Source organism: Hyperoodon ampullatus, assembly GCF_949752795.1.
Source record: "Hyperoodon ampullatus genome assembly, chromosome: 1".
NCBI lineage: Eukaryota > Metazoa > Chordata > Mammalia > Artiodactyla > Ziphiidae > Hyperoodon > Hyperoodon ampullatus.
Window position 1 is genome coordinate 202,486,477 of NC_136914.1, and position 24,117 is coordinate 202,510,593.

The 24,117-nt window shown below is 53.3% G+C and overlaps 2 protein-coding genes across 3 annotated transcripts in view; both read right to left on the minus strand.

Moving 5' to 3' along the window:
• Positions 1 to 24,117, minus strand: part of ARMH3 (armadillo like helical domain containing 3) — a gene marked incomplete at its 3' end in the record, with an annotated part of 562,435 nt that overhangs the window by 204,658 nt on the left and 333,660 nt on the right. The window lies entirely within an intron of this gene.
• On the minus strand, positions 5,941 to 17,998 carry LDB1 (LIM domain binding 1; the record flags this gene model as incomplete). Of its 2 annotated transcripts, none has more annotated exons than XM_079704817.1 (11): positions 5,941 to 6,788; positions 7,510 to 7,652; positions 7,857 to 7,980; positions 8,073 to 8,156; positions 8,391 to 8,513; positions 9,034 to 9,206; positions 9,380 to 9,482; positions 9,578 to 9,653; positions 9,762 to 9,806; positions 9,932 to 10,034; positions 17,974 to 17,998. In XM_079704817.1, 11 exons carry the CDS (start codon positions 17,996 to 17,998, stop codon positions 6,558 to 6,560), a joined length of 1,230 nt encoding a protein of 409 aa, XP_079560943.1. In that variant the 3' UTR covers positions 5,941 to 6,557. The 2 variants fall into 2 exon arrangements, with proteins under 2 accessions (XP_079560943.1, XP_079560942.1); XM_079704816.1 differs by having other exon boundaries at positions 7,504 to 7,652.

The following is a 24,117-nucleotide window of genomic DNA, read 5'->3' on the forward strand; positions in this document are numbered from 1 at the left end:
GCTTGGCCTCTCTGGCACTTAGTTTCCTCATATTAATGGGAGATAATAACAGTACCCACAACACAGAGCTGTGCTCAGCTTTCGATGAGATAATAATTGATATAAAGCATTTCTCACAATACCTGGTGCAGAATGAATGTTAACTGCTATTGTCATCATCGTTACTGACACCATGGCATTGTCCCATCTGGCCTCAGCCTCTCTCTTGCCACCACTTTCCCTTGCTCACCAGGCCCAGAACCCACTGGTGTTCTATTCTTCCAACCCACTAAGCACTTCCCAGCATCAGGACCTGTTTCCTCCCCATGAAATCCCCCTCTGGTCGAGTCCTCCTAATCCTTCAAGTCTCAGCTGATACATCACTCCCTTAGAGAGGCCTTCTTTAACACACCAGTTTAAATTAGGTCTCTCTCTGGGACTTCCCTGGCAGTCCAGTGGTTAAGACTCTGCGCTTCCGTTGCAGGGGGCATGGGTTTGATCCCCGGTTGGGGAACCAAGATCCCCACATGCTGTGTGGCACAGCCAAAAAAAAAAAAAAAAAAGGTCTCTATTATATATCTAACCTGCACTATTCAGTTATATATAAATTGTAATTGCATATATATGTAACTGTTTGTTTAATATCTATTTCCCCACCCAACTCTGTAAGTCATGTTTTCTTATCTACTGTTCCATCTCCAGTTCCTGGCATGTTGTAGATGCTCACTAAATGTAGCTTGACTGGCTGAATGAATGAATAGACAGAGTACTTTATATAGCAGGTACTCAATAAATGTTTGGACTTTTTTTGGCTGCGTGGCTTGCGGGATCTTAATTTCCCCGATCAGGGATAGAACCTGGACCCTTCACAGCGAAAGTGCCGAGTCCTAACCATCGGACTGCCAGGGAATTCCCAATAAATGTTTGAACTTTAATTCAAGTTAACCCTAGATCCTCTGCCATAGTAAACGCACTCAGACCTGGGCTTCAGAGGTGGGAACATGAGTTTGCAGAGATCACACCGAAATATAAAGCCAAGAAAAATTCTGCACACATAAGATAGGAGAAAGGAATAAAAATGTTCATAGGAAGGCTCTTCATGAGAGCAGAAACCATGGTAGAAACAACCCAGATGTCCAGTGACAGGAGAATGAAGAACTGTGGTATAGTCACATAGTGGAATACTACACAGCCCTCAAAATGCATGAACTGCAGCAATATGAATCTTAGTAATATTAAGTAAAAATAATAAGCAGCCGAAAACCACATACAGTATTCCTCTATAATAAGGTTAAAAAAAACTAAAAAAAAAATTGGAAATACATAAAGCTAAAGCTAAGATAAACTTATAAAAAGGAAAAAAGAATGGTGGATACCTCGGGAGGAGGATGCATTTCAGTTATTGCCAAGGTCCTAGCTTTCATATGCTAAGTTCTTATGACAGTACTATAATTAAATAAATGTGTCCTGTGCATAGGGCAATGAAAAGTGTGCCATGAAACAAGGGTATGATTAATCTAATTCTGTGCACCTGACATCCATTAAAGGCAAGGGAGAGAAATTATGCCTACTTCCTCCAGGTAGCCTTATTTGTTTGGGGGAGAGGGGGAAAAGTTTCTTCCTTCCCAACCCTCTCTGGGACTTTTCTCTAGGGACTGTCTCTAGGTTCTCCTCCTGGAGAGGTGAGCTGCTGGCACAGAGATGGGGCAGCAGGGAGAGGAGTAATCCAGGGTTTAGCTACTTCAGGAAGAGGGTCCTGGAATTGGTGGAGTAGGAACCTAGAGGTGGGTCAGCTTCCATTACCATTCAGCTCCCCCCATTCCCTAGGCTAAGAACTACAGGGTGTGTAGTCTGTCATTCATTTCCTGTTCTTCATTGAAGACCTCTGGATGGAGTGGAAAGAAGCCTAAGAGGTGGGTCCTGAGAGAATGGGACTGTGGCCACATGGCAGAGTGTTGTAGGCATTCTGGGTACTGGAGAGCTGGGTCCAGCGGAGGCCAAAACCACCATCTTCAAAATTCAGTTTGGGGACTTCCCTGGTGATGCAGTGGTTAAGAATCCGCCTGCCAATGCAGGGGACACGGGTTCGAGCCCTGGTCCAGGAAGATCCCACATGCCGCGGAGCAACTAAGCCCGTGCGCCACAACTACTGAGCCTGCACTCTAGAGCCCTCGAGCCACAACTACTGAAGCAGGTGCGCCAAGAGCCCATGCTCCGCAACGAGAAGCCACCACAATGAGAAGCCCGCGCACCACAACCGAGAGTAGCCCCCGCTCACCGCAACTAGAGAAAGCCTGCACACAGCAACGAAGACCCAATGCAGCCAAAAATAAATAAATTAATTAAAAAAAAAATTCCATTTGGAACTAGGGGGCCGCTGACTCACAACTTTTTACACATTCCCTCTTTTCAGCCTGGCCCAGAACACACCTGGGCCATCCTAAGCACCCCCTGCCCCTCATCTCCCAGTCTTCCCTGCCCTTTCTTTCTTCATCCTAACTATAGCTCCTAATCCTGTACTCTCACCTCTACTTCTACCAATCCCCAAAATGAGACCCTACTTTGTGAAAAAAGGGATTGGGGGGAAGCTCTGGGAGGGCAGCTTCAAACTTTCCACCTTAGGGGAAGGGGCTTAAGGTCAGACTGAACTGGGCTGGGCTGGCTGGGCTGGCCTCTTACCTTTAGGAAAGGGGTTAGAGGTCAGGCTGGACTGGGCTACTGGTATAAAAGGGGCTGGAGATTGTGCTAGACTAGACTAGCAGTCCTAAGAAAGGGGCTGGAGACCAGGCTGGATTGGACTGGGTTAGGAAACATGGGGAAGGAGCTGGGTTCAGGCTGAGCTGAGGGCCTGGGGTTCAAGGCCTGGACCTCTGCAGTGGGGCCCGGCTGGCATACACAGTTGGGCTGAAACAAGTTTTTCAGCATCATGCTGTGCCTGGGACTGGGCTCTCCCCTGCACCCGGAAACAGGACATGAAGGCTTTGAAGGGCTTACTTCCCCCACCCCAGCAATTCCTCCTGAACAAGGGCCTTCCCCAGAGGGGCCACTGGGGCAAACAGGGAGGAGCCAGATCTGGGGTTTCAGAGGAAGTCACTGGCCACCAGCTTTCCTGAGTTCAAAAAGTGGGTTCCCCGTCTCTCTGGCCCATTCCTTTCCCCCAAGCAGGGCAGAGTCCAGGCCTAGCAATCTACCTCTCCCCTGGACCCCCACCTCCCTTTCAGAAACATACACACACACACAATGTGAACCTGCAAATGCTGAAACCCAGTCACATGCCCACCCTGGCAGCCCCATAACCCAACACAATCGTACTGCCAAGCCATGCATTCAACAACACATCCTCATTTATGTACTTTTCGCTGCCAACTCACACCCAGTGGTCATGCCTCCTCTGCCTCGTTCAGCACCGCATCCCTAGCACACAGAATTGGGGCTGGCACCTGGAGAGGGCTCAATGAATATTAGCTGAATGAATGAATCCACCAAGACATACATCAGAAACAAATACATATACAAGCCCACATGCCTATTAATACATGTATACGTACGTCCCTTATATACACATATCCAAGCCCTCTCTGAGGTCAGAAGTCACTACATACACAAGCTCACACTCAGGCAGAAAGATCAGATGTACACCTAGCGCCAGACACAAACACACTGCAGATAGGTGTTACCTAGGACTTCCAGGGCGCATTAGTGGTCACAGCTGGCTGGTAAATGTCCTTCAGTCATATCAGGCCTGCAGAGGGGTGGGATATGTGTGTGTGTACAAATGCAGGCCTTGGAGTTCTGAGGTCCTGGAGCAACGAGGAGCTGGGCTGGCAGCAGGGCAGGGCCGAGGTAACTGCATGGACTGGAAAGGGTGTGGGGTGGGCCATGCAGTCCTTTCCTCTGGTTTCTTCCTGCCAGCTTGGGAGGTGGGGGCAGAGGTGCAGGTCTATGAGGCCTTACCTGAGATCCAGAGACCTTAGTGAGGGAACAGTCTGAGGCCTCAGATTCCCCTGTCTGGGATGAAAATGAGGGAGACTTGGAATTCCCTGACACTTTCACTGCCGTGGCCCGGGTTCAATCCCTGGTCAGGGAACTAAGATCCTGGAACTAAGATCCTGAAAGATGCACGGCACAACCAAAAAAAAAAAAAAGAAAAAAAAAAGGAGGGAGACAGGGTAGGGGTTTTTGCAGGTGCTAATACCCCTCCCCAACCCACTGTAGTATCTCCCTATCTTGCCAATCTTCTATAATAGTGGGGAAGGAGAGGAATCAGGGAGAATAACTACCTGGAAAGGAGTCTGAAAAGTGCCCTATTCCTCCTACCATCTCTCTGTGGAGCTTCAGGCTGTCCCCTAGCAATAGTGCTTAAGCATCCTCCTCTCTCTGTGCCTCAGCCCAAAGTCAGCAAGGAGACAACCCCACTACTCTCCCGCTTCCGCACCCAGGGACCTAACACCAGAGGAGACTAGTTCAGATCTCAGCTGGGCTGGTAAGCTAGAGGCCAGGTAGGGGTAGGAATCTGACAAAAACAGGACTGAGCCTCCCAAGAATTCTAACCACCCAAAGCTCCTCCAATCCAAGCCCCCTCCTGGGCAAGGACCCCTTCCTCCACCCCTCCCCCAACAGCCTAATCCAGGTCTGTCTATCCCAGGAACCCAGCCTGCAGAGGACCACCACCTGTCTGGCAGCCCCATGACAGTTAGGGGTGAGGAACAATAGTCCTGGGAGGGGCTGGGAAGTCAACTTTTGAGGAATACAGGGCAGCCTGGGACACATCAAGACCACCACCAGAAGAGTGAGGGGAAATGTGAGATGGGAGTGAGGGGGAATTCACAAGCCCAATTCATGCCTGTTCCCCAATGACTGGTGTTAGGGACTGCAGGAAGGAGGGGAAAAAGACTGCCTTGGACTGAGTCATTATAGGCATCAATGACCAACCAAGACACTCTCAAACCAAAAAGTCTCTTTATTGATGGGTACCATACATGACTCAAATGGCCCAAAAAAAAAAAAAAAAAAAAAAAAAAAAAGGCATTACAGCGGGCGGGGTGGGACATCCACCTTCCCTACCCCTTCCCTCAGCTCCTGACACAATATCCTTCCAAAAGTGGCAGCTGGAGTAGAGGAAACAGGATGTGAGGGACCCCAGAATCCAGAAGGAAGACTGGGGAGAGAGGTGGTGCTAACACTTCTGGAACTGGCCACAGGAGAAGGCAGAGAAGCCACAGAGCTGCGTCCAGACTCATGGGACCCTGCTCTCGGCCTCACCCTGGGCCTGGAGCCTCCACATGTCCAATTGTGAAACAGAGCTGAGGATCCTGGCTGCCTCCCCTGTCCTTCTATGAAGAAAGGGAGAGAGGAGATACTGGGAGATGAAGAGCCTTTACTTCAGCTGGAGGACAAAAGCCTATTGCTCCCTGGTGGGCTCAGAGCTGGGACACCCTCAGTGGCTTCTACCCCTCCTTGAAGGGCAGGGGAGGACTAGATATGCAGTCTGAGGGGTCGGGGAAAGAGAGTACTGGAGAGTGGATGAACCCCTCCTCCACCCATGCCTGCCCAACTGAGACAAAACAAAACACACAGTGACAAACAAGGCTGCTCCCTTCCCGCCACACTCCCTAAGGGAGGGAGCCTCCCCCTCCCCCCATCCAAGACAGCTGCTCTAGTGGAGGACTTGTAAAGAATATACACACCATGGAGGGAGGGGGTTGGGGTCTGGGATAGAAGGAGTCACAAGCACTAGGAGGGCAGGCCAGAGTCCTAGAGGATGGGGAGACAGAGACAACAGCAGGGGGCTGTCACAGAAGTGAGGCCATCAATAGCGCCCTACCCTCATGGCATGCCTTCCGCAACTCCAGTCACCCCAGAGGAAAAGGGAAGAGAGATGGCAAAGTGTCTCCTTGGTCTGAAGCTCTCAAACTGTATAAAATGGTAATGCATACCACCCTACCTCCACATGGGCCCTAAGCTCTCCATCTGCCAGGCATAGGGAGGTAGCTGGACCTTTAATAAGGGGAAATAGGGAACATGAGTGATTTTTTTTTTTAAACTTACATTTTTAATAATATTATTTTTTAAAAAACTTGGAGCTGGGATAGGTGGCAGAAGGGAGGAGCCCAGAGCTTTACCCCTCTACTACCAGCCACCTAAGGGGAGGGTTTGGAGGAGGGGCATTCAACCAAGCCCCATAACTTTTAAGTCCCTAAGGGCTGTGGGCAAAGACAACCCCAGGCTTGAAGAGGGTGGAGTCAGGAGGATGGGGGAACCCAGAACCTGGGGTGAGGATGGAGGCAAATGCCCTGGGAGGTGGTCAGGACATTTCTCAGAGGCCCAGGGTCCACATAGGCATCCACATGAGTACCCCCTTCCCCCAAAAGGCTCTGCAGAGGCCAGCCCAAGCCCAGGGCCACTGGGGGGCAAATCTTGGCACCTGCCCCCAGTGAGTCCAGTTCCTCCCTGAAGCGGGTGGATGAGGCTGTCCATTTTAGATGCTCAGTCTCTTCATTCTGTCTTCTGCTCCCTGGGGCTTCGAGGGGTGGGGCAGACAGGCAGAGCGCTGGGTGGCGGAGGCCGTGGCAAGGCCTTTACTGGGAGGCCTGTGACGTGGGGTTCTCCGATTTGCTCTCTTGGCTGGACGGAGGCTTGCTGTTCCAGGGGCTGTTGGCGCCCAGGGCAGGGGAGTTGTTAAAGCTGTCCTCGTCGTCAATGCCGTTGGCCGCGTCAAACTGGGTGTTCTCCAGCCGGGTGATGAGCCTCTCGTCCTCGTCCCCAAACTCCCCGCCCATCAGGGTGGGCTCCCCCACCACCATCACATCCTGAGAGTGGCGGAGGTCCCCAAACATAATCGGGGCAGGGGCTCGCCCAGCCCAGGGCAGCAGATACCCCCAGAGCCCCAACACCCACCTGGGAAACTCAACCCCACCCCCACCCCCCACTTATACCCCAATTTAAAACCCCAACTCCTCTGATACCCTCCGCCCCTGGAATACTTCCCACTGAAGGGCTGCAAAGCATCATAGCCTTTAACCTATATCCACTGGATTCTGGGAGAAGTCAGTCTACTCCTCTAGCTCCCTAGTCCATCTCTCCAAAATTTTAGGGGCTCCTGAACGTCTGTCCAATGTGAGAGAGAGGGAGCAGATCAAAAACACCGGAGGGGAAATGTATGTGCGTGTATGTATTCTAGATTTGCACACATTCAAGTCTGTGTGTCCCTCTGTCAGCGTGTGTGTCTCTCTGGTGGTCTGTGTGTCCCTAAGCTGTCCTTTATGTCCACACGTTCCCACGGCTGTCTCCGTCCCTTGATGTCGTACGTTGTTATGTCTGAGTCTGTGTGATCACAATCATGCACGTGATGACAAGGACTGTCATCGGGGACAAGAGTCAGCCCACGATGGCAAAGTACACTGGGAAAAACTGTCTTTGTTTCTACGTCTGCTAGTGAGCTCAGGATGGGACAGGGTCAAGGATCAAGGGTCAGGGGCCAGCAGTGGGGCAGCCCAGAAGAGAGAAGAAAGCCGAGATGCTTACAGGTACCTGGCTGGAGAGGGCGAAGGTGCTGGCTGGGCTTTTCTTCTTGCTGTTGCTGTTGTTGGTGTTGCCGCCCCCCGAGCTCATGGTGCTGCCCCCTGACATCTTCCTTTTCCGCCGCTTGCTGGGCTGCTGCCGTGCAGGCTCCGCTGTGCCAGGGAAAGGAGACTCAGGTGGGGTAGCGCCCTGGGACCCTTATTCCCCATTCTGGCTCCTAAGGAGCCTGAGCCTACCCTGATCCCAATCTCGCAGACCCAGGAAAGAGGAAAGGGCTTTGTGAGGAGACAGCGATACAGCCTTGGGGAAGCAGCATCAGATACTGGTAAGAGCAGGTGCAGGTGCAAGGCACTCACCAGGGGGTGCTACCATGCGCTGCCACTTCTGGAAGAGGCAGGTCTTGAGACAGTCACGGGGGCTGAGGCTGTAGGTCTTGTGGCGGGACATGAGCTCCTGCATGGGCTCGAGTATCACACAGAGCTGGGGGGAGACCAGTTAGTGGCTTGTCAGGGGACAGACGTGGAGTGGAGACCAAATGGGATGGGGCAGAAATTGGGTGACCAGAGACTCACTCGGAGGTAGTTGAGAGTGGAATTGGACAGCCCACACCGGGTGATGTTTTTGGAGAGCTGATCCAACATCTGGGGGTCCTGGGCCTAGAGGAGGAGAAAGGTAAGAATACTAACACCTGGGTTGCATCTGCTCACCTGCCCTATCATCTTAGCCTCGTGACACCCGAGAGAAGAGGGGCTACTATATAAAAACCCATTTTTCAGATGGATAAACTTCAACCCTCTGTCTAGGGCCACTGGTGGGTAATGGCAGGCCTCGTTCCACCCTTCTCGCTGCCTGCCCTCAGCCTTGTGGCTTAGGTCCTGTGCACAACTCACATGCATGGCAAGGATGCTGCGGGGGATGAGCTCTCGGTGCTGCCGGATGCTGAAGTGCCACGTCTTTATCCGCATCATGTCATCAAACATGAACTCCAGGTACAACCGGCCCTCCACACAAACCTGGAAACAAGCTTGTCACAAGTCTGCCCACCTCCCCACATACCCAAAAGTATACCGGTTCCCGTTTCCTCATGATTCTCCCACTGCATACACTCCTGCCACCTTAACAGAAATCTGGGTGCATAACTGACATGGACCATCTCCTCATATACCCGCCACACCGGCGCGCGCACACACACACGCACGCACGCACACACGCACGCGCACACACACGCACACACACACACAGTAGAAACGCTTAATAGATTCTTGTCCTCTCCTCTTGTAGCTAGTGATGCACTCGTCGGCCATAAGCTCCATGAGGACAGGCTCTTGTTCACTGGTGTCTCCCTGTGGCCCAGAAAACTGTCATGTACAAACTCAATACATGTCTGCTGAATACTGCAGCATGCCTGCGATCCCTGTGTATCTTGCCACTTCCCATTATGCCTCCCTGGGGAAAAGCCAAGTACATTTTTGGGAGCCAGAAGGGGAATCCAACCCAGGTGCTTCAGTGCTCCACATCCAGCTGGGTGCTGACCTGGGTGAACATAGGTTTGCCATGTTGGGTCACCATGCTGCCCTGGTCACAGTCAAGGGAAACAAAGTTGCTGTGGAATGCCTCCTTGGGGTGCTTAAGTACATAGTAGAGCTCCGTAGCACCACCCTCAAAGATGCTGCGGAAGTAGCGTGGGATCAGGGTCCGGCCAATGGCTGCAGAGGTGGGACAAACTCTTCAGAACAGAAGGATCTCAAAAGTGGTCAGGCAGATACCACCCCTGCCCAGACAGATCCCCTGGGACAAATACCCACGCCCAGATCTTAGAAGGACACAGGAGATGTACGCTCTTACAGCAGCACTGGCAGGACCCCCAGAGGTCACTCACTGTATCTCTTTGGTCCATCCTCCAGGCAGAAAGTGATGGTTAACATGGCATCATCCTCAAAGAACTCAGTTGTGAAAGCATCCCACCAGAGATTGTCACACTCCTAAGAAGCACAGGGAGGGGTGTGTGTGTCAGAAGACATGCCACAGGGGTGCCCAGATGGCCCTCTCCCTCCAAGCTCCTTTCCCCTGGCTATACCTCTGTCCAGTTTTGAAGCCGTTTGTTAAGCTCGAATATCCTGTAGTCAGTTTGGTTGCCATATGGTGTGTGCCTCCTGGGGGAAGTAAAGAAGGGAGATCAGTAGGAGCAGAGCCTCCCCCCACCACCCCCGCCTTCACCCCTGTAATGGAAAGCACCAACCTCCCCACCGGGCTCCACTTACCCAATCCCAGGCTCCAGGTAGGTAGGCGGGTACATGGGAGTTGGGCTGTGTAAGGGAAGAGGCTATGAGAATGGGGGTGGAAGACAGGAATTATTGGGGGGTGTCACTCCCGCCCCTTTTCAGGCAGGATGCCATCTGGGGAAGGAACAGGAAGTGGACAAGAAACTCACCCCACATCCCGATCTAGCATGGTGCCGGGATGGAAGGGGGGGAAGGCGTTGCCGTTCGGGGGCTCCTTGGGTGAGTACAGCTTGAATGACTTTGAGGAACAACCTAGAAGGGAAAGAAAGAAGGGGTCTCCTGAGTCCCTCTTGGCAGTGCTCCTGGAAGTCTGCTAGACTGTATGCACAGGGACTGGTCTTCTGGAGCCCCCGAGGGCACTAGGGGAGGGAGACTACCCTAGGGAGCACCTATCCCAGCTTCTAAATCTGGCTCCAATCTTGTTTTATTAAGAAACTAGAAGTTCTCAGCCCTAATACCCAAGACCCCATTTCTTCATGTGGCTGAGCCCTGGATGACAGAATTGAACCTGGGAAGAAATGTCAATACCATAGGATAAATAAATATCTAAACATTAGAATCTAAAATTTTGATAAACTCCCTTTTCATCTACATTATTTTGTTTAATCATTATCACAACCTTGTGAGGTAGCAGGGTCGAGTGTAACATTCCCATTTTATAAATGAAGCAACTAAAAGTTCAAAGGGACTTACCAAGATCGTACAGCTACTAACTGGCAGAGTTAGGACTTGAGCCTAGTCTGCCGATTCCCATATCCTATAGCATTTCTACCCCTCTATTGCCCTCTGGAGACCAGGTTGGGGGAGGGTAAAGGGGGATTTTGCCAACTCCCTGCTCCTTCTCCACCCCCAGGGTCTCAGGAGGGCAGGGGATAGAAAGATAAAGCGGGGGGGAGTGCCTGCTGGGTGCCGCCCACCAGATAACCAGTTGGGCCTTCTGCCTCTCCCACCAACGGCCACTCCCTTATCAGCCCAGCCCCCCCGACACACACCCACCATGGGTCTAGTATTGTCTCCAAACCAGAAACCCAAAGCCTCAACCCCTTTTCTCTCCTTAGACTTGCAGTGGGGGAGGGAGGTAGACGGGCCTCCAATGGATCCCACTCTAGTTACAAATAGAAAATAAGAAGCCCCAGGGAATGAGCCTAGGTTTCAGGGGCTCACTCTAGGAGGCAAGTGGTAACTAGACAGGGTCTCTGCTTGTGTGTATCTGTGCATGTGCTCACGTATCCCCTCTCCACCTCACCAGACGCACACACAGTTCTACTCCTGCTCTACTATTACCTGACTGGAAGAAATGCTACATTCATAGCTAGGTAAGAGCCAGGTACCCCTGCAATGCCACTTTTCCCCTCCCCACCAGACAGGAGGAGAACATGAAGCAGAGTCCTAGTCACAGCTGCTTCCTCATGTCCCCCAAACTTGATTGCATTTGGAAGGGTGGCTGTATCGGCTGTATCTGAGCCCCATCTCCAATTTAGATACAAAATCTATTTTGTTCCTTGGGAGGAAGAGACAAAGGAAGACCCTGTACCAACATGTACCATTTAATTCTCTCCCCTGGGTCCCCTCCTCACAATATGGGCCAAAGGAGGGTCCCAGAGAGGCCTACCCTCCACCGTCCCCGAAGACTCAGTGCCAAGACTCAGAGCCTGTGTGTACCTGCACACGCGTGTGCTTCATCCTGCCTAGCAGGCTTGCACCCTCAGCTCGCCCCAACATGTCTACCAAGGGCTGGAACCCAGCAGCCCCAGGCAGGATCAGGGTGCCTGCAACAGGCCCTTGCCCCACGCATGAGCTCTCACAGGCCACATCCACATGCTCCCAGCACGACATACACAGCCTTCACATGCCAGTCAGGACTGAATGAGGAGCATGTGTCCTCAGGAAAGAGACAGTCCCACCCAACCCCAAGTCCCCCCCACTCCACAGACAGGTGGACAAGGCCATGTAGGAAGTCAAAGCTCACACTAGCAACCAGAAGCCAGGCCTGGGCAATGCACCCAGTAGTCTAGATTATTAGACCTGGCCCTCATCCCCTACCTAGGCCCTCCTTTCCCCAAAAGCATTACTGCCCCTGCCCCTCAGTTTCAGGGCCACTTGAAATGTATCAGCTCAAGACCCTAAAGAGAAGGGAGGCAAGACACCAGGGTTCCTCTCTAACTCTGAAAAAAGTTTCAGAGCTTCAATTTCTCACTCGAGAAATGACAGGCATTGCCTGGGGCTAGGTAACAGTACTGAGGAGCTAAAGCCCAAAGCTTTGGGGCCTCTATTTACACGACCAATGAATGGACACAAATAAACTCAGCATCTCTCCAGAGCCATAGAAACTCCCAGTAGCCCCAGCACAAGGGCTGGGGAGTGAGAAGAGAAGGGGAGGGAACATCACCCAGACCATCTGTCCCTGCTGCTGCCTGTCCCCAGCAGCAGGGGTAGAGGGAGCAACGTGGGGGTGGGGGTGAGGGGATGGATGTGTCATCCAGTCTTGGAGTCAGGCAGAGTCCCGTCTCCCACCTCTAGCAACCTGGGAGCCCTTAGGAAGGGGGAGGAGAGAGGAAGAGCCCAGAACTAGTAAAGTTTTCTCAGAATGGAAGCTGCATCCTGTGGCCTAGGGGGGCACCTCCAGCCGGGCATTTCCATGGTAACCAGCCCGACCCGAGGGCAGGCCCCCTCCCTTTGGGGGCTGACCAGAGGTCAGCAGGCCCGAGAGCCCTCTCCTCTATGAGCTGGGTCACCTCTCTCACAGCCAGCATACCAGGCCCGGGCCAGATGGAGGACCTTCCACCCACCCCCAACAGGCTTGCAGGGTGCCCAGACTTACTTACCTGGGAGAACTGAGGGGGCCAGGAGAGGTGCGGGGAGCGGTTGCGAGCCCACAGGGGCCCTGGCAGGGGTGAGGCCTGAGGGGGGGCCAACTTCAGCCGCTCATGTCCCGAGTGGGACAGGCAGGCCTGGCTGGGAGTTCCACTCCGCGGGCTGCACAAAGACTCGCACGCACGGCCTCGGCCCGCCCCACGGCGGCCACAGCCCCGGGGGAAAGTTACAATGGCCACTGGGCTGGGGACCCGGGGCCAGGGGGCCGGCCTGGGGGGCGGGGGGCCGCGGGGAGTCCGGAGCCTTCTTTGTTTGCAAGGTTTCCCTCAACAATGGCTGCTCCGCTCTTTCCTCTCCTCCTCCTCCTCCTCCTCCTCCTCCTCCTCTGCTCTCCCCGCCGCCGCCTCTGCCTCTGCCTCCAAGCAGCCCGCCCGCCCTCCCCAGGCCGGCAGGCCCCTCCGCCGGGGCACCAGCAGAGGCAGGGCCCGGCACTCACACTCACTCACACTCGCACACGCACAGACACACGCAGCGCCCGCCGGCTCCCTTCCTTTTCTCCCTTTCTCTCCCTCCCTCCCCGCTGGCTCTCTCAGAGCCTCTCTCAGAATGAGGCCCCAGGGCGGGCGGAGGGTGGAGCTGCCCCCACCGGCCCCGCCCCCTCCCTGCGAGGAAAGAGGAAGAGGGAGAGAGGGGAGGGAGGGAGCTTGAGAGAGGGAGGCAGGCAGGGAGGACTGCTGAGAAAAACAAAAGAGAGACAGAGACTGGGAGAGACAGGGGACAGGCTGGAGACAGGGAGACAGAAGAGACTGGGTCTGGAGAGACCGGGATGGAGGGGAGGGCTGTGGGAGCCAGGAACTGGAATGCCGCTCCCAAGCCCCAAGCGGGGTGCTCAGGCGTGAGCTGGGGAGCCCAAGCCACAGGCAGGGATGGAGGAGGGCACTCTTCCTCTCTGGAGACTCCCAGTATCTTCTAACGGCCTCCCAAACATCCCCCAAATCTCTCTTCCTCTCCCTAGTGATCTCTCGGGTTGAAGGCTGGCCTGGGCAGCCACCCTTGGCTGGTGAAATCCCAGAGCAGCTGGGGGGAGGCTCCGGGGGTTATTTTTGACAGAGACACACTCAGACTTCAGCCTGTAAACACTGATTGGAAGGAGGGGGACACTCCAGGTTCCCTGCCCCCAACCCAGCTTAGTTCTAAATGCTGACTGCCTTTGCAGGAAGCCCCCTTCCCCCCACCCACCCATCATCACCACCACCACCGCCACCGGAGGCACGTGGGTGCAAGGGAAAGGGGCTCTGTTAGAGCTCAGGAAGGCAAACTTGCCCATCTGAGGGTCCCCAGAAGGGGTCTAGTCTGCTGCTGAATCCTCCCCCAAACCCTAGGAAAAAACGGTATATGGTTACCAGGGTAGGAACCTGTTCTCCAATGCAAGGGGGGAAGCCCAAGAGAGGGGGTTTTTCTAAAACTTGGATAGTGGTCCAGGCCCTACTACCTGGACAGAAACACACACACACACACACACTCACACACACATGGGAAGTGGCGGGCAGTAAGGACTTCCTCCTTCTTTGCAATTTGAGTCTCAGCTTTCTATTCCCGCCCCCCCCAACCAGATTCACACACAGCCCCACAACAGGATGGCATACACACCAGCTGACTGTGCAATAATAATACTATTGCATCTGGCTCTGTGAACATCCTCCACACACAATTAACACAGCTCACTCTCACACAAATCTGTACCTGATACACACTTCAACCTGTGATATACCTCAAACCCCAAATAAACCCAAACTGAGGACACACACACATACAGTGGGACCCGTGACGCACATGCCCCAAGCCCCAAGACACACCCCCAAACTGCATTATACCTCCTGAACCTTTGACAGACTGCTACACACATACCCTGACCATTTGTTACCCAGGGACTAACCCCACCCCCTCTGAAATCTGCACACCATTCTCCATCATGGCCTGGCCATATGATATACACCCTGGCTTTCATAAACCTATCGAAATCTACACTATTCAGCCAGAATGCCTATCATCATACTGCCTACCACCAGGACTTGAGATACTTGTTCTGAATCCCAAATTTACAGCCCAACTCTGGGATAACTACATTCCTCCCCCACTGACAGGACAATTCCTGTCATTTGTTTTGTGCCTTTTAACTTTCCAAAGGACATTCACAGGCAGTACCTCGAGAGATCCTAATAGCATCCAGGGCCCATTATCCTAACTTGCACAGATTACAATGAGACAGGAGGGCCTGAGGCTGGAACCCTGGTTCTAACCCCACTCACACAAGCCCAGCCCTGGGGCACTGCAGCCATTCCTACTGCCTGCCCCCTCCAAGGAATGGTCACTCCAGGCCCCAAATGACTATCTACTTGGGGAGGGGAGATGGTTGTGTGCTCTGGCTTCAGCATCCAGTTCAGAACTCAGAACCCCCACCCAGTCTGTCTCCTCAAATTTCAGGGAGAAGGGCCCCTAAATACCAAGATGTATCCAGACCCTGGCATATCATTCAAAACGGGCCCTCTCCTAGTTCCCCTTCTCCAGCAAGTCTCCTCCTCTCTCAGTTCAGACTTAATTCTCTCACTTGCACAGAGGCAGATGAGGTCCAACTAAAGAGAGCAACTCAGAGTTAGAAGGCTCTAAAATTGGTGGGAGGTGGGGTGGGGAGAAAGCAGGGAGCAGCAAAGACTGACAAAGGTGATGAGGGAGGGAAGAGCAAGAGCACCCTTCCTGGAGGTGGGAATTCTGAAGGGGAGCAGCCGGCCCCAGCCCACAGGATAAGGTACCAGCACTGCCCCCTGCCCGGGCCCCTGGGGCTCCCTGACCCAGGCCTCCAGTGTGCCTGCCCCCCTTCCTTTGTCTGTGCCCGGCCTCCCGTTGGCCTGGCGCTCTGCCATCCTCCTCTCCTGGCTCCCAGCCGCCACCACTGCTGCCTCCTCCCCTCCCCCTACTCCTCTCTACCTTAACCCTTCTGAGCCACATGCTGCCCCAGACAGGCCCTGGCCCCCTCAGCAACCTGCCCTGCCCAGGATGATGTCCCTTAGCAGAGGTTCTCCCTGCTCCTGACCAAAGCCCCAGAAGCGACGACACACCCCAGGAGCACTATGGGGGCTAGATGTGTGCATGTGTGTGTATCTTGTAGTGTTTCCTTCTGCATGTGCATGTGTGTGGGTCTGCGTGTGCTCTGGCTTCCCTCAGTCACATGTGTGGGGCATGTGCTGTCTCTGCCGGGCTGGGGGAGGAGGAGCCGGGAGACAGCAGAGCACAAAGGAGAGACTCAGGCAGGCAGGCAGGCAGCAGGCAGGCAGCCTGCCAGGGCGCCTGGGCCCCCACCCCAGGGCTGCTCAGGTTGCGGGGGGTGGTCTTTAGGCCTGGACTGGACATGCTGCCACGGGGTCCCTGTGTTCAGCCATGTGCTCACACACACCCATGCAAGCCTGGTGCCCTCCCTTACCCCAAATCCTACCATTTCTCACCCCCAGGCCACTCTCATGCCCCTCCTCAAGTGGTTCTCCTTGAAGACTAACCTCCATCCATCCTCTGTGGCATCAATCCATAAGACTTCCTCACATTCAGGAAAAAGACTCCCCACTCTCGGCCATCTTAGGCTCCCTCTCCCCCAACCAGATCACCAGACACACAAAAGGAACATACCTTTTAGGTCACTGCCTTAAGTTGTCCCCCCTCACACATACAGGTCCTCTTCTGTACCCATGCTGCTCCCAGAAAGACTGAGAGGGAAACTTTCTCCCTTCTCCTCCAGGACCAGGCACCCTACCTCAACTTCAAGATCAACCTCCCATCTACCTCCAGCCTGACAACCCTTCCATACTCACCTCCTGCTCACTATTTGTAGGCACTAATAATCATATTTAAGACTCAGCCCTTTAGCTATGCTTATGTACGGTGATGGAGGATCAAGGCCATGGGATGGACTCAGAGAATGGATGGATCTGAACAGGGTACTCAGCATGAGGCAATTGTAAAAAAAATACACAAACACACACACCAAGCTGGTAGGAGGAGGAATGATGGGGCCAGGCAGGATTCCAGCTTGGCAGGCTGTTCCCTCTCCTCCTCTCCCCGACCCTCTGCAGCAGGAGCCAGGGGTTCCCACACCTGGATATTCCAGGATTCTTAAGCTCTACTAGCCCTCCCTCTGGGCCCCATGCCCCTTAAACGTCAGCCTCAGCAGGCACTTTAAGTGTGTGCCCAGCCCAGCAGAGCTTTGGCCTGGGTCACATGATTTTCAAGGAAGCTTCCGCACTGGCAGCTTCTCTTGGGATGTGTGTTGGGGGGAGGGGGTTTCCAGTTGTGGGGTACGGGCCTCCCAGAGAAGAGGGCATTTGGAGGGGCAAAGGGTCCAAACCAGTCTAGATTCAGGAATACCTGACTTTCCAAAGAAAGCTAACTCCTGCCTGGGACAGGAGGGGGTCCTGCAGATAATTCAAGAACCCAGAGTCCTGGGGATGGATATAAACCGTGTTCTGAGGCCCTCTGAAGACCACCTCTCCAGTCACACGGCCCCTCTCCTTCTTCCTGGCAGCAGGAAAGAACTCAGACCCAGGTCTTCCTCCTCCCTAGGAAAGAACTCAGACCCAGGCTGTCACTGGCAAGAGCTGATGTGTTTTGGGGGAGGCAGAGATCTGAACCTAAGTCCTCTCATTGGGGTCAAGCATCGCTCCCCTCAATTCAACTCTCACAAGTCACTCTTATTTCCTAGCTTGCCTGGGGCTGCCACATTCCCCCTCCCACTAGGGCGAAGATGCCAGACCCAAGGGCCCAATTATCAGCCCCCGACACCCCAGGAGGACCTCGTGCCCCTCAGGAGGGCCAACCTTCCCTGGCAACAGGCAGGATAATTTGGAGGGGGGCAAGATGGCCCCCAATCAATCCCTCCCCCCAAACAGGGTCCTCAGAAACAGCCTGGAGGGAGGTGTCACAGAATAGGTAAGAGGGAATAGGCAGGAGGGAAGGGGGGGCAACCCAAACCAGCCAATCACAACTGTATGATGACCTGAAGAGGGGGGGTCAAAAGTCCAGACTCACTTCTGATTGGCTAACACCCTGGAATTCTGGGAATTTCAGCCCCCCCAAAACCCCTCCCTAAGTAGCCTCCCCCACCAAAAAACACACACAAGCTAACCCCAGCGCCCCTTACCCGTGCCTCTGGGCTGCTGCGCATTTACACATTTGGGCAAAACCTTCCCCCGACTGAGGCCCCACACACCCCTCAAGCCTCCGACCACAGCCATGCCATCGACGCCCCCCACACAAGTTCTCACCAAACAAGGGGTGAAGGATCAGCAGGGAGGGTTCGGGGAGGGGCCGGGCGGCCGCGCGCCCCACTCACCAGGACAGGCACAGCCCACTGACATCTTCACATCGCCCGCCGCTGGGGGCCCAGCCAAGTCACGGTGCCCGCCCCGCGCGGGGACAGGCCGGGCATGAGCCGCCGCCGCCGCCCGCGGCCCCCGCTGTCCTCGCCGCCGGCCCGGCCCGGCCTTGGTCCGGTGTGGGCGGCCCCTGGCTGCAGTGAGGGGCCTGTCAGGCGTGGAGCAGACAGGAAGGAAGCCAGGCAGGAAGGCGAGCTGTCTCTGCGTGTGTGCGCGCGGTGTGCGTCCCCGGAGTGTGTGTCTGTGTGTGCGCGTGTGCGTGTGCGTGTCTGTGCGCTCCCGCCGCCCTCCCCGCCGCCAACGCCGCCGCTGCCGCTCGCCCCCTCTAGCTCTCGCGCTTCCTCTCGCTCTCGCTCTCCCTCTCGAAGGCGCCCGCTCACCAGCCCTAGTCGGGCTGGGCCGGGCTTTATTAATATGCTAATTGCCTGCTAGTGGGCGGGGAGAGCAGTGTCAAAGTGACCCGGGCGAGGGCGCAGCGGGCGGCGACTTGCGTGCGCCGCGCGGCGGCGGGCGGCGAGGGGCAGGCAGCGCTCCGGGTTCGGCGTGCTTGTGACGCAGCTTTTAAAAAAGGAGACCGAGGCAGAGACCCGGGAGAGGGCGGGCGAGGGGAAGGGAGGGGAAGCGAAGCCTCACGCTGGGTGTCCGTCCTCCGGGCGCCGCTGGGTTGGGAGCTTAGAGGAGCCGAAGCGGGAGCCGGGACTAGGGGAGGCGGGGCCAGGGTGGGCTTTGAGATGTAGCTCTCTCTCCACCCCCGGCCGCGCTCTGGGAGGGAAACGCGACTGCCGACCCCCCGCTCATGCTCTCTTCTGAAACCCCATTCTTAATCTGGAGGCCCCTGGTTATGCGCTCCCACCCCAACGTGGGTGGGGAAAGCAGCACTATCTTAATTCTAGTAGCAACCCTTGAATTCACCTCCTCCCTAAATTAATTACCCCTCCCTTGCCTGCTAAACCAGTTGGGACTGGACCTAAAAGGGTTAATTAGGTGAGGTCCCGGCCCTCCCTCGCCTAATTGCCTGGGATCTGTGTTTTGCTGGGAGAAGGGCGGGCAGCAAAATGACCGCCAGGTTGGTCTGGGGAGGGGGAATCCGTAGGCTGTCCTTTACCCTTGCAGACTCTGACTCATCAGTCAAGATGCTCTCCTCCCTTCCCCCTTTCTCCATCCAGTTTCAGCCTCCCTCCCCCGCCCCCCAATCGCCTGGAAGCTGCTTTCCTTTGAGGGCCTCCGAGACTTGGAAGAACAGGAAGCAAACCCCTCCAGTGCCCCCTACCCGCAGGGGCTGGGGCCTTAGTTGGAGGGGGTGGGGTGGAAGGGAGGATGATGTGGATGGTCAACGTAAGGAACACTTCTTCCCCAGGGAGGAGCTTCCCAACCTTCAGGCGCTCCTCAAGGATTCCCTAAGCCAGCCGGGGTGGGGGGCAACATCCCCATCTCCATCCCTCCCCAAAAGCCCAGCCTTAGCTTCCTCATAAACAGGAAATACCTATTAGCTGGGAGGAGGGAGGGGAGGGGAGTGGTCTGGAAGAAAGAGTTGGCCCCCTCCCTTCTGGGGGGTCCGCAGCTGCTAGCTTCTCTTCTTTAAGCTTCGGGGTGGGCTCCAGGAGTAGATGCTGCGGACCTGGCCCGGTGTCCCCTTCCTAGGGCGTCTGGCCCAGATTGGGTGGAGGGTCCTCCTTCCCTTTGTTACTTAGGTGGGGATTGATTGTGAAGGTTCCCTCACCCCTGCCCAGAGTCTGCACAGCTGGCTTGACTGGCTGGGGGAGGGTTACAGATGTGGAAGCTTAAGTGTTTATGAGACCCCTTAGCTTTTGCTGAGGGAGCAAGAAACGAAGGGCAGATGCAAAGTCTGGGAGTTGAAAAGAGGGCCTGCCCAGGGATGGGCATCACCTCCCTTGAGTTTAGGAGAGGGTGGGGGAAGGGAACTGTAAGCACAGCCTCTCACTAACTCCAGCATTCCATCCACATTGTGGATTCCCCCTAGCTTTCCCTACCTCCACCCCCTGGGGGGTAAGGGGGGGCGAGATAGAAGCCTGCAGAGGGATGTGACTGAAGCCATCCACACTTACAGTTATTTTCTTGGCAGCATCCCCTGCCTCTGTCCACCTCCTCCCCACATTCCCCAGGGCAGAGGTCAGCACTACAGGGAGTAAAGGGAACCTAAAGCAAAGGACACGTAGCCTGGAATTTTGGATACCTCAGTTTGAATTCCAGCTTTGCCCCTCACTAGCAAATTACCTGGGACGACTGACTTCCCCATTCTGAACTCTAGCTTTACCCTCTGTAATTGGTACCTGCAGCTTGATGAGAATCAGATGAGACAATGTATGCCCAGTCGCCTAGCCCAATGCCAGCCATGTAGTCAGTACTCAATATACATTAGCTCCTTTCTGCTTTCTTTGAGGTTATCGGTTATTTCAAAAGTTTCAGGAGTGGGCTGAATTGGCTGGACCCCTTTCACTCTCTACTGTGTATGAATTTGCCTTGCCCCAATCCTGTAACCACTCACCCCTAAGGCCACTCATTCCAAATAACTAGCTTGGCCAGATTCCATGGTGATCACCAATCACTTGAGTGGACAAAGGGGCTTATAACTCACCCTACAGGGGACTTTGCCTCTTCTCAATCTAAGGTTCCCTTCTCCTAGATTACACATGTGGAAGGTGGAAGGCTGGGAAGAAGAAAAACAGCATTTGTTGAGTATACACTATGTGCCAGGTACTGTGTGAGGTGTTTCACACCTGAGATCTCATTTACTTTTCATAATGACCTTTGGAAGAAGGTGCTGTTACCTCCATTAAACAAGCAAGAAAACAGATTCAGGAAGGTTAATAAATTCAAACTTTGTGTAAAACATTCTTCTCTGTCTTCTTTGCCTACTAACTAGTTAATGCCTTTTAAACCTCAGTTACACCTTCACCTCCTCTGGGAAGGTACTCCTCTCACTCCCACCCCAGCTGATCTATTGGTCCTGTTTCCTTTAAGGAAATATCTCAGTACTGTTGAATGGGTGATTAAGTTAAGTGGATTCACCTCCCTGAGGAACCATGCTTAGGGACATTAACTTGCCCAAGGTCACACAACTAGCAAGTACTTGACCCAGTGCTCTTTTCTGCCTTCTAGTTTGGACTAGGCCTGAGGAAGAAGAGGGAACCATCATTGGAGCAGCTCTGGAAACTGTGCTGCAGGCAAAAATGGGAGAAGTCACAGATGCCTGGCAGATAGCCCTGGGGTGTGGTAGGGAGGCAATGAGTCTATGTGGAAGGTCTTTAGTGACAAGGTCCTGGAGGGTGGCAGGCTTAGCTGATGTGGATGGATGGATTTGAGCACCCACTATTTTCTTTTTTTTTGGCTGTGTTGGGTCTTCGTTGCTGTGCGCAGAGTTTCTCCAGTTGTGGTGAGCGGGGGCTACTCTTCGTTGAGGTGAGCAGGCTTCTCATTGCGGTGGCTTCTCTAGCTGCGGAGCACGGGCTCCAGCAGTGTGGGTTTCAGTAGTTGCAGCATGCAGGCTTAGTAGCTGTGGCTCGCAGGCTCTAGAGCGCAGGCTCAGTAGCTGTGGCGCACGGGCTTAGTTGCTCCGCAGCATGTGGGATCTTCCCAGACCAGGGCTCGAACCCGTGTCCCCTGCATTGGCAGGCGGATTCTTAACCACTGCGCCACCAGGGAAGTCCAGTATTTTCTTTTTTTGAGGTGAAATCACATGACATAAATTAACCATTTTAAAGTGAATAATTCAGGGACTTCCCTGGGGGTCCAGTGGTTAAGACTCTGCACTTCCACTGCAGGGGGCGTGGGTTCAATCCCCAGCCAGGGAACTAAGGTCCTGCATGCCATGTAATGTGGCAAAAAAAAAAAAAAAAAAAGAATAATTCAGTGGCATTCCAGTATTTTTAAATACAGTCATTAGTGCAAGGTGGACTCTAGACATGGGGATGAAGCAAAATGGGAAGTGAGAAGAGGTGAGGTGGTAAGGAAAGGAGAAGGGAAGAGGAGCCCCACAGAGAAGCAGACAGCAGAAGCAATGGGCTAGACTGCTTTAGGACAGGTGGGTTCCCTGCTTCTTCCAGCTTCTAGAACTTGTCCCATCCAACTTCTTCTCCTGACCTTGACCTTGGCCTTCTTTATTTTCTCCCACATTTCTCTTACCCCTGAAACTCCGTCAAATACTCATTGGCATTGCTCTTTCTTTCAAGGACGAATCTTCTTTTTCCATCAAGATGGCAAATATGTCTTATTGATGGCTCTGTCCCCAGCACCTAAGAAGGTGTCTAGAACCTGATATGTCCTATAACATTTACTACATGATTATAAGAATTCTGATAGGATTTATCTTTCCCTGCTCCAACACGTGACTCCTTCCCTTCTTGTCCATTTACCATCACCATCACCATTTACCATTACCATCCCTCTCTCTGCCAAATCAGTTTGGCAGATTTGGCCAAATAAATATGTAGAAGGCCCCATCCTCGTGTGGAGGAAACATTACGTCTGGAGGAAAGGGATCTAGGAATCTGCATTTTAAAGAAGTGCCTCAGTTGGTTCTTACACATGCCAATATTGGGGAATAGTTCCTTCTAAAAGGGTCCATGCCCCTTCAGAGCATTGCCACCAAATGGGATGAAACCTATTCATTCATTCCATAAGCAACTGCTTAGTACAGTGGAGGATACACTACTAAGAACAGAGGAACCAAAGAAAACATAGTCTACTCTATTCACTGTGTGCCCCTGGGCATATTGTTTAACCCTCCCTTAGCCTCAATTTCTTCCTCAGTAGAATGTGGACAATAATCCCTACTTTTCTAATTCTTCCAGGGGTATTGCAAGGAGACAGCAAGCTGAAGACTGTAAACCATTCCTCAAATGTGGGTTGTTTGGGGCTAAAAATAAAGCACTAAAAGGAATATTGCCTGAAAGTTTGCATCTCCCTGAAAGAATAACTGTAAACCAGGTATATTATCTATTACTATGCAACAAGATACCCTCAAATTCAGCATCTTAGACAACAAACTTTTGTTATCTCCCTTGGTTTCTTTTTTTCTTTTTTTTTAAAATCTTTTTTCCCTCAGTTTCTGAGGGTCAGGAATCCAGGAGTGGATAAGCTGTTGGTTCTGGCTCAGAGTCTCTCACAAGGTTGCAGTCAAACTGTTGTCCAGGTCTTCAGTCATCTTGACGTTTGACTGGGGCTAGAGAATATGCTTCCATGTTCACTCTAGTGCTTACTGGAAGGCCTTAGTTCTTCAATGGCTGTTGGACAGAGGCTTCAATTTTTTGCCACATGGGACTCTCCATGGGGCTGCTCACAACATGGCATGCTGCTGTCACTAGAGTAAGAGATGAGAGAGCGAGAGAAACAAAAATACCTGGGCTGAAGCCTCAGTCGTTTTATCATCTAATCTTGGAAGTGACATATCATCACTTCTGCCTTATCTTATTAGTTACACAGACCAACCCTGGTACAAATGGGGAGAGAACTACATAAGAGTGTGAATAACAGGAGGCAGAGGTTATTGGGAGCCATCCTGGGGGTTTTCAATGACAACAGGTCTCGTCCTTAGTGTTGCAGGTCTGGAGGTTTAATTTAGGAAGTTAATCAGAATTCATCAGATTCAGGAGACTGATTCACACAAATTAAATACACATGAAACATTATCTTGGTACTACTCTGCCTCTTTTCTAGAACTCCTTAGTTAAACTAGTCTTCCTTTTGAAAACAAAAAAAGTGTTGGACTTCCCTGGTGGCACGGTGGTTAAGAATCCACCTGCCAATGCAGGGGACACAGGTTTGAGCCCTGGTCCGGGAAGATCCCACATGCCACGGAGCAACTAAGCCCGTGAGCCACAACTACTGAGCCAGCTCACCTAGAGCCTGTGCTCTACAACAAGAGAAGCCACCGCAGTGAGAAGCCTGCACACCACAACAAAGAGTAGCCCCCGCTCACCGCAGCTAGAGAAAGCCAGCAACGAAGACCCAACGCCGCCAAAAAATAAATAATAAATAAATAAAATAAATTTATTTAAAAAAATGTGTTGTCACTTGAGAGCCCATGCACTGGCTGTTCTTCTTACCACAGAATGCTCTTTGAATGGCTAGGTCTTCCTTGT